The sequence below is a fragment of the Penicillium cosmopolitanum genome, assembly GCF_028827165.1.
Source record: "Penicillium cosmopolitanum strain IBT 29677 chromosome Unknown utg000012l:1.0-3308103.0:1.0-3310761.0, whole genome shotgun sequence".
In the NCBI taxonomy this organism is placed as follows: domain Eukaryota; kingdom Fungi; phylum Ascomycota; class Eurotiomycetes; order Eurotiales; family Aspergillaceae; genus Penicillium; species Penicillium cosmopolitanum.
The window spans coordinates 754244-767864 of record NW_026622682.1 but is presented as its reverse complement, the minus strand read 5'-3'; the positions used below and the strand labels follow the sequence as shown (position 1 = coordinate 767864).

Sequence of the window (13621 nt, the reverse complement as noted above, 5' to 3'; positions counted from 1 at the left end):
CTCCCGTTCCTCCTCATCGTGAACCCCGACATACAATAGTTACTCGAGTCATAGTGTCATAGTGGAGTAAACCAAATCATCAGGCATCCACGTTCAGCTGCTGACGGCCCATCCCTATCACTGAGCGAGACAGAAATTGATTTGATTTTATCTTGAGGCAGACCAGACGAAACCGGACCCCGACATCACTTACCCTGGTCTAGACTTGATTATCCCGCATACGCACCATACTACCGGGACTATCTCTCGGTCCTGACAGGGGTCGCATGGTTCGTAGGGCTGAGTATCCCATGCCATGTGCAATCTGCAACTTGAACGGGTTGCGTTCGGTTCAGCTGGGGTCGACGGGGACTACTGCGGGTTGTGCATGGTTGTTTCATGTGGGTGGTTTCATTGGAAGTTGAGGGCCTGGGGTCTCATTGTTTCCAAGGATTATGGTTCTTGTTTCAAGTTGCTTTTGCTTTTGCTTTTGCGTGCTGGGGTTTATGACTTCATTGTATAGGATATCAGGTATTTAGATGGAAAGCGCGTTTACCGGGGAATTAATAGTTGAACCGAGTCGAGTCGAGTCGAATGGAGCTGATCTAATGGCCAAAGACTCGGAGGAGGTACTACTCTAGGCTTCTTACTACTGACTAGTAATAGTACCACTGGTACTCCAGTTCGAGTCCGCACTAGTCAGTTATCAGGCTCCAACCAGGACTACAACCTCGGGAGTACTGGTATCAATCATAATACTAGTAATACGTAATACTAGGGCGTTCTCCAAGACTGGATAAAATAAAATTATGATTCAATCCAACCAACAAGCTACATAACATCCACGATAATGCCTGGAAGCGCTAAAACAAATAACAAAACGCCGACAGGTGTGTTTTCTCACTAAACATTCAAGGTTCTCTCAAAATCGACATCGACAGCGACAGCGACATCAACTTCACAGAACCCATCCATCCCCTAAACACGCCCCAAAGCCCCAAAACTCAACCCCCTCGCAAGACCAACCCTCAACAAAGACAGCACATCCCGTCCACACGTATCAACCTGCAACCCAACCCTCCAATCCCAACCGCGCTGACTCTCAGAGCCAGGCGGTGGAACCAGGACGCCTGAAGACGTAGCGGCAGAAGTAGAAGGGAGAAGATCCGAGGAACCGATTAGGGAGAATGTCGAAGCTGAGAGGGAGGAGACTGATTTCTTGAGGATCGCGTTGGCATTTATGCCAGAGGTAGAGGCAGAGTCTGTGGCGGAGAGGAGAGTTGAGCGGAAACATTCTTCGCATTGGGCGAAGACGCGCGGGGTTATTGTTTCTAGATCTTCGATCGCGGAAAGGATTGTGAATTGTTCTTGGACTGTGAGGATTGGTGATTGTTCTGTTGTGGCATGTTAGTAAAATTCCATACCACTCCACTCCATACCAAAGTGACTATAGTTATTGCGGGTAAACTCACGATTAACAAAAACCAATGCCTCGCCCAACAGCGCAAGCAGGCCATCAACTTGCACAGCGGAATCCCGACTCGGGTCGTACAATCCGCCATAAATATTATCAGCAGCACTACTAATGACAGCAGTTAAAGCCTTGGCCGCCGCACGACGTCTAGCGAGGGGTTTGAATCGGGGCCGCTGACCATCGGCCAGGGAGCAGGCTTCGTCGCGGATCTCGTAGAAGCGGCGCAGTGTGGCGTAGCCGCTAAGGTAAAATTGGAGAATGCGGGCGGCTTCTTCGTCGACCGAGGCAATGGATGACAGGCACGCCTTGGGGTCCTTGATCATGGAGCGTAGCTCTGGGTCTAGATCGGCTGTGGCTGGGTAGGCGCGCGATTGGACGAGAGAGTATGAGATCAGCAGGTCGACGACGGATTTGACCTTTCTTCTGTTTTGAGCGCGGGCGTAGCACACGAGTGCCAGGCCGAATTTGTCGGTTTTCTCCGTTGTCATGTCGCCGTATCGCTGGTGGTAGAAGTAATGTTAGTATCATCTGACGCTGGGTATGCTGGGTGGAATTGGGGCTGCGCTTATGCTGATGCTTCGGCGATGGGTGCAAGTGAACATACCTCTGAGACTTTACGGCCCTGATCTTCTAATCCAAGGTCAGAGCATAGGACCACCAACTTATCCAGCTGGGCGGTGTTCTCCAGTGGCAACTTGTCGACAATCTCCGAGACGGCCTTTTTCATCGCATCCGCATTCTGTACTCGGCTCAGCACTTCCAGTGCCATCTCCCAGCCTTCGCGGGTGCCGCTCTCATTCTCGATAGAGCCACGGTCAAACAGACCGAAGGCATAACTTTTGAGAATGTCATCTCTGTTGAGTCCACGCGACGGGGGGCCATTCTGTCCGTATGAGAGGACCATCAGGTCATTATCGCTGAGACCAGGCATCTTCTTAGAGCCAGCTTCTAACCAGCCTCCAAGGCTAGCAACCTCGGTGACAGCCGCAGCAACGCACTGCGACCAGGATTGCAATAGTTCAATCACACCGTTGACATTACCCTCAAAAACCGAAGCCAGGCCAACTTCCAGGCCGTTCATCGTGTTCACGCGGAAGCCGGCGTCGTCGGACGGCTCACTGGTAGCGCTACCGAAGGCCAAATCCAAACGGGCAAGGTACGCATCTCGCATGTTGCGATCAACAGCTCGCAACTTCATCCGGGACCCGCGCGATCGTGCAAAGTCCATGCTGTTGGCGCTGGCGCCGAAATCGATTCCGCCAGTAGCATCGTCATCCTCGCCATCCCACCAGACAGTCAGACCGATTGTAGCCTCCACCCAGTCTTGTGAGTAAGTCTTGATGGTAGTGGTATCTCCGAGAATGATTCTGTATAGAGATCGCAGGTTCGTGTAGATGGTCCACGGCACACGGCTCTCCGCCATACGCGCTGACTGCGCAAAGCTCACAGGGTTCTGTCCGAAGTTCCCCATGCCAAAGTTGACAGCCTGGAATCCATTATTCTGAGGCGCGGCCGCATCCTTCTCGTTCCTCGCCTTCGGCAAACTCTTCCAGATCCTCCACGGCCGACAGAACGCGCTTGCGGTAGTGAGTCCAGTCCGAACCGGTAATGTCCCAGTCGTCGTCTGAGAAGCCGGGGCAGGAGTCGAGAATTTGAAGAGCCTTGTTCACACAGCGTTGGATGTTCTGTAGTTGGACACCACGGTAACCGGGTTGAGGCAGACCATCTTCCAGAGCCGACCGCGCAAAATTGAAATCCGCGGATCGAAGGATTTCAGCTGCTTCAGCGAATCGTCCTCGGAGAATGGCCGCATTGATGATATCCCAGAAGTTGGAGGATGCCGAAGGGTTGGGCTCGACATAGCGCAGGGCTTGGAGGTCGTTGTTTTGGGAAGCATGGTTACCATTCAGCCAATCAAGGAGAATCTGAGGAACTGGTGTAGCAACGCTGGCACGCTGAAGAGCCTTGACCATACTGTTGGCGGCATGAGCGGCCGGGTTGGATGCCGAGGCGATCGGCATGGACGCGCGGGAAGGATGGTGGATCTGAAGAAGAAGAGAAGCGAGGAAGCTGGCCTTGACCAGAGTCGGTGCCTTCTCACCGGGACCAATGCTAGACCCGACGCCGTAGGGACGCTTAATACCGCTACGGTCGGCGCATGTATCCCAGGTGTTTATCAATCGGTTCGCGACGTAGGCCAGAGTTTGATCCAGGTCGATGTGTCGGTACTCGGCCTCGCGTAGCTCATCGTACAGCCGGCCCAGCGAGTCCTCTGTGTTGATAATCATATCGGCGGGTTCGTCGACCGCAGCGCTACGGGATCGGGAGGACAGGTTGTGCAGGATGGAGGGCATGGCCGAGGCCTTCTTCGGGGACAGCTTTCCTTTGCGTAGGGGCGACCGGGTGGCCCATCGTTCGTCAAGTTTGGGGCGCTTCGCATCGGTGGGATTTGTGTAGATGGGTTTGCGCGGTTCGTTGAAGTTGAGGCCGGTTGATTGCGGTGGGAGCGGGTTCCCATAGTTGGAATCGAGGAAGCTGAGGCGGTTTGATGGCTGTTGAATGCTTACATCCATCTCACCTTCCGCATCCTCCTCCTCATATTCTTCGTATTCCTCCTCTACTTGCTCTTCCTCGGGTTCCAGTTCGTCTTCGAAGTCTCTGGTATACTCTTCTTGGAAGTCGCTCATCTGCGATGACGCGAAACCATTCGACATGCCGAAGTTGTTTGTCTGGGCAAGACCTCCGGGCCGACCGAATCCGCCTCCATTCGTCGCAGCGCTGAAACGAGTCTGCTTTGTTCCAAATGATGGGGCCTTTGTTTTGGGCATGCCAAAGTCGGAGCCGAAGGACGAGCCGAAAATGCTGTCGCCCTTCTTGAAACCGCCGGATTTTGTGAAAAGCGAGTTGGTGGAGGTCGCGAAATCATTTTGCTTGGAATGCGACTCGAGTTGAGAGGTGTTGAAGATGGTAGAAGTCGGATTGCCTTGGGGGGTGAAGGAGGCGTCTGATGGGGGTAGGCCGGCTGGGGTTGTCGAGACGTGACTGAAGAAGCTCTGAGTCTTGGTCTTATCCGGTGTGGACGGCGGACTCGAGTCATAGGGGACTTCAAAAGACATTGTGTTCGAAACAAAGAATTAACGGACGGAGCAGTTTTGGGCCGCAAGCTGCAGGAGCAGCAATGCAATTCGAGGGGAATCAGGCTGAGGGAGAAATGGTCGAAGGATAGCGCGCAGTGATGCGGTGAGAATAATGAGTCAAAGAAATGCAAGAGAGGGAGAGGGGGAGAATTGCAGGTCAAGCAAAGTCGATCTGGAGCTTCAAGTCTACCCAAATCGGATGTTTGCCAATCTGCAAAAGACGCGCCGGGTCACGTGTGGTCACGTGGTCGACAGCAACACTTAGCTTGACTACGAGAAGTGCTCCTTGTTTTTAAACTGCACATGCTATTTGCGATGAAAGAGTGTTCATTATTAATTACTCGAGTAGAATAGTTACCCCTTTCTGGCTCCATCATTAACACAATCGAGAAAGCACCGCCGTGTATATATCGGATATAAATTGTACTCCGGTCGGGAGTACACTAGTAGTAGTACCCCTGCAGCTGCCAGTCAGTACTATCAGTGTCACGGACACTGGTAGTCTATTTTCAGTTCTTCCCCTAAGCCAAGATGAGCAATAGTCTGTCAAAGCCTAAATACTTCAACTTCAACTTCAAGCAAATTCAAATCCAACCACCAAATTCCGCAAACTGCTCCGCCACTGCAGAAAACTGCCCTATCTTCCGCTCAACGCCATCCCGGCGGCGCATGAGTGCCGGTTTGGCTTAGCGCGGGGGCCAAATCTCAGTGCGCTGGCCAAGCTTGGCGGATTGACATCGACACTACTCTTTTTAGACTCGACGGGGGGTTAAGGATTGGTTTCAGCAGTGGTGAGATGCGATCATATTTCGTGGGGGCGGGTTGCTGATTGGCTCCTTTGTTCAAGAACTCTGGCTCAGCCCTGCTCCAGGGCTGTTGAGCAGAAGAGAGGGAGAGGGCTGTGAAGAGTTGAACTCGAAGATAAAAAGCAATCGTTTCCTCTGTTCAAGATCATCAATAAATCATCATCTCAAACCAAGCACTTTATCATCTCATCCATCTCATCCATCACCATGTATTACTCCCAAAACACCTCCCTCCCACCCCGATACAACATCACCACAACCTTCTGGAAACACCACTACGAAATCACCGGCTCTCACAACCTCTACGTGGAAAACTCCCAAATGACCCCGGGCAAACCAGACCTAACCTTCCACACAACCAACAAAGAAGGACCCATAATCGCCCTATCCAAATACAAGCATTTCTCCTCAGACATCGAGATCGGACTCAGCGATGGCCCAAACTCCACCTCCACCTCCATGCGCTGGGACACCATCCACCGCGACGGCTGGCGCTCATCAAAATACAAACTAACCGCAGAGGTCGGCGGAAGACTGGAGAAATATACCTGGCGCCCAACGCACAAGATGTCTCTCACGCGAGGAGGGAGTTTGGAACTAGTTCACGATCGAACAGGGGCCGTTGCGGCGGTCTTTGCTAGTCATTCCGGGTTAAAGGGTTCCGACCGCGTGTTGACATTTGATAATAATGCTTGTCATGGTGAGCGGTTCCAATTGCTTGTCTTGATGACTTGCATTACATTGGCGGAGAAAACTCGGAGAAGGAATGAGGCTGCTGCCGCTGGTGCGGCCAGTAGTGCTAGTGCCGGTGCCAGTGCGGCGGCGGCTTAAATCAGTGGACTGTCACTGCCAGTGGTGGTTTGCCACTCAGCCTGTTCGGTGGATTGATTGGCCGTGCACTGGGACTTGCACTGGCACTGTCCCAGAGAGTCAAAGAGTCAAAGTCAAAGCCATATGGCATGCCGGTGCCACATGGTGAATAGAGTTAAATTGAGCGTATTGCGGATTAGCGTTTGTTTCAGGTTGGTTCAGGTTCAGGCTGCAGCGTTCTGGAGTTCGAAAGATCGGGTCGGGATAAGATGTACGAGTATGGTTCTACCCTACCCTACAGTAGTTCTACCCTAGGGGGGGTTTTATGGTTATTTTGTGTTTCGGTGCCTTCGGGACGCCCGGCTTGGCATTCGGATTCCTCGGGTCCCGGGCCGCACACTCGGGCATCTTTAATTCTTTAGTAAAATAATTATTAAATATTTAACAGAATATTCCAAAGGAATACTTTGAAGGCTGCCTAGGATAGTGGATTATACATACGTAATCCTCTTCCACAATGTTGCAGATAAGAGTGCAACGCTGTCCTATGTTATGCTCTTGCTTTTGTCAACACTGCTCATAGCCTCGCGTGCTAATATTGCAAAATGAGCCATCCTAGTCTCCCCACTCAATCCAATCAGTGTAGCTCAACGCTAAACCCTGCGCTAGTCCACACGTTGCAGTCAATTGAGGCAGTGCATGCCCCCCCCTGCCCCCGGGGGAAGGGTGCCAAGTTCCAACCTCAGGCTATCAGGTTCTTGGCCCTCGGTTTAACTCACCCAATAACTAATGTACTATGACTCCGCCCCATAATGTACGAGGACCCTGATATATGTACCCATACGCATAAGCGAAAGACAATGTTTCAGATCAACAAGCCTTTTTGTTGTTTGATCGACAGGGTTCACCACTTAGTCAGCCCATAGTTAACACACTCCCACTTCTCCTACGCCCACCTACAATCCTGTTGCCTGCTGCCCAGTCGGGAATTTCTCTCTCTTTCTTTTCTTTCATTCTTTTTTCTTTTCTCTTTTTTTTTCTTTTCCAAATCTGACTTTCGGTTCTGTAACTCTGGGGTTCATTTGAATTTGCTTGGCCTGCAGCCTGTCACTGCTATTTTTTCCCTTTCTGCCCCATGCCCAGACTCGATCCCCAGCCTTGTCCTTCTTGTCGTTCTATACTATTTCTTGTTTCCCCGTGCCCACTGCCACTGCCACTTCCCATGCCCAGCCTGACCTCATAGTTCATTTCTCTTCTATACCCCCTCCCTACATTATTACCACTTCCCCAGATATGGCTCCCTGACAATGGCCCTAAGAAGACCGCACCGCAAATCTCGCCATGGCTGCCTGGAGTGTAAGCGGCGACGGGTAAAGGTATTCATTCATTCCCCCCGAAGCCATTCATGATTAAGCTTAAGTTCGTGACTAACCACACACAGTGCGATGAGGCGAGGCCAGTCTGTTCCAACTGCGCCAAACGCCATGCCGAATGCGAATACGGTTCATCCACCTCTCTCCTCTGGGCAAACGAGGAGCGACTCCAAGGTCCATCCGACCAAGACCGCGATCGTGACCGTGATCGTGATCGTGATCGTGATCGCGACCTCATGAGCGGCATAGGCTCCATGGGCTCAGTCTCCGTATCAACAGGAAGCCCCGCCACAACCGCCGACACGTTAGGCCTATTAAACCGACTATCCGACACAAGCTCAGCAGTCCCTGTACTGAACCTGCACGATCTAGAACTCATGATGCAATGGTGTAACACGACATTCCACACACTCTCCCGCACTGAGCGGACAGATCCAGTCTGGCGCAACAATGTCCCCGAAGAAGCCCTCTCGCATCCATTCCTCATGCACGGAATTCTCGCAGTCTCAGCTCTCCATCTCGCGCGCACAGACTCAGATCCATCCTCACGCTCGAACTACTTAACCCGAGCCGTCGCGCACCAGAATCAAGCCCTGGCACTATTCCGCGAAATATTGGGCGAAATCAACGAATCAAATGCAAAAGCAATGTTCGCTTTCGCTAGTATCGTCGTCGTATATACATTCGGATTCCCCGCCCCACCAGACGTTCAAGACCCCTGGACCTCTGTCGATGATTTATACCAAGTTCTCGTCCTAACTCGGGGAATTCAACAAGTCATCCGTTCCCCATCAGACTATCTGAGTCAAAGCACTTTCGCCCCAATTCTCCAAGTTGAACCAATCACTGCAGCACCTTTACCATCCGATGCAGCGAACACAATAAACCAACTCCACGAAGCAAACGAAGTCTGCGGCTCGCGAAACAAATCCCACGAAACAGAAATCTACACCTCAACCATCGACAACCTTGCCGAAATGTTGAGCTGGGTTTACGGCGGTATGACGGCCAGCGTGATAGCGGGTCGCTGGGCAATTCGACTACCGGCGCGATTCATGGAATTGCTACGCGAGCGCGAACCGATGGCTTTGGTCATGTTAGCTCATTATGGTGTGCTGTTGCAAGCGATGAGGCATCGGTGGTGTTTTGGGGAGTGGTGTGTTCGAGTTGCGAAGGCTGTTTGGGCGATTCTTGATGAGCAGTGGAGGCCTTTGGTTGATTGGGCTATGAGGGCTATCCTTGGTGCGAATTATGTTGAGCAGATGGTTGCGTGAAGGGAGCAGGGCAATTCGAAATGCGGAACGAAGCGAAGCGAAGGGCAAAACGAGGCAATGCGAAACCTCTGCCGAGTCACGGATTCTCGTCAGACGTCTTAATTTGATACCCACTGCGCAGATCAGCTCAGCTCAGATCAGATCGACACATCGCACTAGTGATACTAGTGTACAGCAACAAAAGAAAACATAAACACGCTGCGATTCCATGGATCCATGATAAAGTCGCAGCTCCAGCCACGCCATCACCCACCCACCAGCTTACCAGCTTACCAGCTGTGTATAATACACGATGGCGGCCATCGGACACCACCCACTGCACTCCACCACAACGCAAAACACAACACTAAACCAAAGGCTCACCCCCGTCAACGCCAAACCCCCTCCCACCCCTCAATTTCTCCCTCTTCAAAAGCGCCCCCACTTCACACGGATGAACAACCACAAAAATAACCAACATAACCCACATCAACAACCCATCAAACGCATAAATAAAAACCTCATTACTCATCACAAACCCATCCGTCCCCTGCACATATTCAATAACCCTAACAACGGACCGAATCAAAATCAACACGCTGGACGTGTGAAGCGCAAACATATGCTTTCGCCACGGTAGATGGTCAATGCTGGATACATAGCCACCGCCGCGCGAGGAGGTCAGACGACGCTGGAAAATTATCGCGCTGAGAAGGAATATGCCGAAGAAGAGGATTTGGACGAATAGGCCGCCCACTATGACGGTTTTTCCGGTGCTTGCTGAGGAGGTTGAGCCCCCGTTGGCGGCTGTTACCATTAGGCCGGCGCCTGTTTTGCGTGGGGGTTAGTGATGTTCACTACGCGAGACGAAACGATGCGACACGACACTCGGATGGCCTCGAAGGAAGGAAGAGCACAAAGCAGTGTGAGAGCAGCGGGAAGAGAAGAGAAGAGGAGCAAACCCACCAGAAGCCTGCATCAAAAAACTCAAAACATCACCCGCAACGAAAATCTTCGTCAACCAATTCACCCTCACAATGGAAAACCGTTCACCGCGCACAAGAAGAATCACCCGTCCAAGTTCCATATAAATACTCGCGGCGAACAGAGCCGGTGCGATGAGAAGGAGTGTGCTTTGAATTATGTATGGCCCCGTTGTCCAGTTTGGCGATTGGTTTGCGGACATTGCGCGGCCTATGTAGCCTACTGTTTCGACTGGACGGCAAAATAACGGTGGGCTTGGTTAGCGAGGGTTGCGTGTGGCAGGGAATGGAAGGGAGAGGGGGAGAAGTGAAGCAGGTGCTCTGTTACGCACAGTATCCTCCTATCATCATCGGGATGAAGAACCACGTTCTCGTGCTGAACAGTCGCCATGTGTGGATCATTGTTGTTATGCCGAACAGGATTATGAAGAGGATTGCTGCGCCCATTGATGGGTTGTATTGGTATGCTTTCCATCCTGTTGGGGGCATGTTGGGTGTTTGATTGACTTTTGGAAGGAAGAGAGTGTGTGTCAAAGGAGTGTGAAGAGAAAGAAGGCTCGCTTGGCTTGATTTGATGTGGTTTGATGTGGATATTTTGATCCAGTTATTAGTTACTAACTTTACTTATATACCCCCCATGAAAAGCCAGTTTATTTTTACTACCCAGTGGACGTTTCACCTCCCTTTTTCTCTGCTCTCGATGGCGCATTAAATAGGGCATCGGTACGGACACGACACGACATGAGATTAGTAGGTACCTTCATACCGGGGCTCTGCTATCCTCTTCCCTCCACTTCACAGGCTATAAACCGTTAGTTCTACGCATATTGCTCAAAAGTGGAGAATCCCTTCGTATACTTCGTACCAATCCCCCAAACCAGTTTAGCGTGATCTACTTGTTTCGCGCTGAGTAGGCAGATGGATTTTTGTGCTCTCTTTCGTGTTCATACCCGAGAATGGTATAGTGTCGATTTTGGCTTCATGTTTGAATCAAGGGTTCAAGTTTCTTTTTGGTTGCCTGGAGTTTAATTTTAAATTTTACTTTTAAGTTTTTTGATTCGTGTTTGGTGGGGATTGGGATTTTCATCGCTCAGGGCACAGGGCACCATGAAGGTTTAGCAATGGCTGGCTGATGAGGGACGAATATTTGTGTTCTCAATTATGATTTGTGGTGGGGGTGGTTGCTTTCTTTATTGTTCAATGCTTATACTAGTATTTGGTTTTACGTTTTGACACATCGATACGTTGGAGGCTACCATTGGGCCATGAGGGCTTTTTCACACGTGCTTAGTATCTTAGTCGGGCTGGGAAATAGTTGGAAGAAAAAGATGCAGGTATAGGTGGAGGTAGATACGACCGTGAATTGATGCTTTGCATGGGCCACATCCGACTTCTACTCTACTTTAGTATATCCTAACCCCTTCTGGTACGCTGTTTGGCCGCTGCCTCCTTGTCCTCAACCTCCTTGGTTTCATGGGAAGGAAGTCTCTTGAACGGGATCAAAAGGGCCAGCAATACGGTCAGGACGGTACCGGCCAGGGCGAAGGCAAAGACATCCTCGATCCCAACCATATATGCATCTCGAATCAAAGCCAGCTGCCCCCCTTCGTAATACTTTGTAAGTTCCGACACTCCAATGTACAAGATATCCGATGAATCGATTTGAGGAGCAGTACGTGCCAAATTCTGCAGTAGGTAGTTATCGAAGATAGAATTAGCGGCCGAAACAAAGTAGGCCCCGCTGATAGATTGGGCCACTTGGGGAAAAGGATTAGTGGACAAAATCAGCGGCAACAGGATTTGTTACTACTCACTGAAAGCTACCCCCATCGTCGCTGCCACTGTTTCCGGCGTCGCGAAACCCTGCAGCGCTGTCACCGGAACCTGGTTTCCTAGACCGATTCCAAGCCCGAAAGGGATCTGAGCGCCAATATACCAAGCATTTGAGGTTTTGACGTCCATGCAGTAGATCAGAGAGGCACCAAGAACTGCTATCAGCCCACTACCAAACTCGATGGGTTGAAGAAAGCGTGTCTTCCCAACGAGTATACCACTGACTATGGCCCCGCAGGTGTAGAAGGTCATAAACGGAAGGCAGTTGACGCCACTATCAATAGCGGACATGCCATGAACGGCTTGGAAATAGATGGGGAGATAAAATAGTATCTGAAAGTTGGCTAGGTTGGCACTGAAGAACATATAATCACAAGTTAGCTCTGTTCCAATGAGTTCAATACAAACAACTCGAAGTCTCAAGTCTCCTAGCCAAAGCTAAGTACGAAATATACTCACATGAACGCATATAAGAGATTCGACCACATATTACGGTCCGCTAACATTTTCAGGGGCATGAGGGCGTACTCGCCCTGGAACCACTCGACGATCACGAACGCGATACTCAAGGCAACCCAAAGAGTCAAGGTGGCGATGACAGAGCCGTCACTCCATGGTTTCTCCAGGCCGCCCCATTGCAAAGCCAAGGTGAAGCAGATGACTGAGGTGAACAGCAAAGTCCAACCGGGGAGATCAAGATGCAGTAAAATCTCCCTCCACGTTGCGTAGGCGGGTTTGATATGTTTTGGCATGCGCAAGAACAGAAATTGCAGTACGAGAGCTGTGCCTCCCACCGGGAGATTCACCCAGAAACACCATCGCCAAGTGACCTCAGTCGTGAACACGCCACCTATCAGGGGCCCGATGGTCGTGGCGATCATGAATACACCCATCCATAGGCCGATGAGCAAGGAACGAGTCTTAGGCTGGGCCGTGAAGGTAATGATCAGGACGGAGCCGCCGAGTGTGCCCGCACATCCCCAGCCCTGCAGGGCTCGATCGATGATTAACGCAATGCTGCTAGGTGCCGTGGCCGCCACGATACTCCCAATCAGATACAAGATAAGAGCTGTCATATATGTCCATTGAGCCGAGAAGTATTTGTACATCTTACCCCACGAGGCGGAGGTCGTACCGACGAAAAGGAAGCAGGGGCCGCTGTACCATCCGATATCGCTGAGAGCGTGGAAGTCACTGGTGATCTTCGGGATAGCCGTGGCAACGATACCCTGTGGACCGGATTTATCGTGTTAGCTAGGGACCAAAGAGGTGTGGATAATACTGACCAGGTCCAAGGCTGCGATCAGAGTACTGAGACACAAGGTGCACATGATGATGATCAAACGGAATGAGGTCGCGTACTCCGGGTCTGAATCCTGGTCCAGATCGCTGCTCAAATGACCACTTCCGTCAGGACCGTCGCTCTCTCGTTCCTTGTTTGTGAGGCTGGTATTGTAAGGCGAATGGCCTGTGACGTTCAAGTTCTTGCTGAACTCCAGATCGGAAGTGGTTGTCGACATATTAGTAACTATTGCACGTAGTTTCTGCGTAGTGACAGGAGAGGAATGCCGAAGTTGTCTGCCACTGGCATTATGCGAGCAGTTTATAAGTCCGTAGGTCCCTTAATTTTTAAACTCCTCAACCCCATTGCGGCGGACGAAGATCCTGGATGATGCGATGCAGGAATCTATACATACTCCGCCGATATCACGGCGGAGTATGTATATGTATGTAACTGTCGAACAGGGCCGATGGGATTTTGGCGCTCTTTGGGTCCGAATATTACCGGAGTTAACGTAAAGTACAGTCACAATTTGCTCCGCCGCGTTTTCGGACCTGCATGCCTTTCATGCCCTTCATGGCCAGTTGTTCCAAGGTTCGAATCGCTTTATTTTGTTTGCATCTATTTCCAATATTTGAATAATCAGCCCACAGTAAAATCAACCTGTCCAGCTTTACGTACTACCTGTGTC

General features: G+C 51.0%; 6 protein-coding genes across 6 annotated transcripts; 2 read left to right on the top strand and 4 right to left on the bottom strand.

Moving 5' to 3' along the window:
* Positions 1-957: 957 nt before the first annotated feature.
* N7509_013063 (uncharacterized protein) lies at positions 958-2924 on the bottom strand (the record flags this gene model as incomplete). Its single annotated transcript, XM_056637700.1, has 3 exons — positions 958-1373; positions 1452-1953; positions 2058-2924. The coding sequence occupies 3 exons, from the start codon at positions 2922-2924 to the stop codon at positions 958-960; spliced, it is 1785 nt and encodes a 594-aa protein (XP_056481207.1).
* A 25-nt stretch (positions 2925-2949) lies between these two features.
* N7509_013062 (uncharacterized protein) lies at positions 2950-4569 on the bottom strand (the record flags this gene model as incomplete). Its single annotated transcript, XM_056637699.1, has 1 exon — positions 2950-4569. The coding sequence occupies one exon, from the start codon at positions 4567-4569 to the stop codon at positions 2950-2952; it is 1620 nt and encodes a 539-aa protein (XP_056481206.1).
* Positions 4570-5603: 1034 nt separating this feature from the next.
* On the top strand, positions 5604-6227 carry N7509_013061 (C6 zinc finger domain protein; the record flags this gene model as incomplete). Its single annotated transcript, XM_056637698.1, has 1 exon — positions 5604-6227. The coding sequence occupies one exon, from the start codon at positions 5604-5606 to the stop codon at positions 6225-6227; it is 624 nt and encodes a 207-aa protein (XP_056481205.1).
* Positions 6228-7513: 1286 nt separating this feature from the next.
* N7509_013060 (Zn(II)2Cys6 transcription factor domain-containing protein) lies at positions 7514-8853 on the top strand (the record flags this gene model as incomplete). The annotated part of the gene is made up of 2 exons (XM_056637697.1): positions 7514-7582; positions 7648-8853. 2 exons carry the CDS (start codon positions 7514-7516, stop codon positions 8851-8853), a joined length of 1275 nt encoding a protein of 424 aa, XP_056481204.1.
* Positions 8854-9199: 346 nt separating this feature from the next.
* Positions 9200-10304, bottom strand: N7509_013059 (RTA1 domain-containing protein; the record flags this gene model as incomplete). The annotated part of the gene is made up of 3 exons (XM_056637696.1): positions 9200-9660; positions 9799-10047; positions 10148-10304. 3 exons carry the CDS (start codon positions 10302-10304, stop codon positions 9200-9202), a joined length of 867 nt encoding a protein of 288 aa, XP_056481203.1.
* Positions 10305-11228: 924 nt separating this feature from the next.
* Positions 11229-13168, bottom strand: N7509_013058 (MDR family MFS transporter; the record flags this gene model as incomplete). The annotated part of the gene is made up of 4 exons (XM_056637695.1): positions 11229-11572; positions 11630-12003; positions 12108-12877; positions 12935-13168. The coding sequence occupies 4 exons, from the start codon at positions 13166-13168 to the stop codon at positions 11229-11231; spliced, it is 1722 nt and encodes a 573-aa protein (XP_056481202.1).
* Positions 13169-13621: the final 453 nt, after the last annotated feature.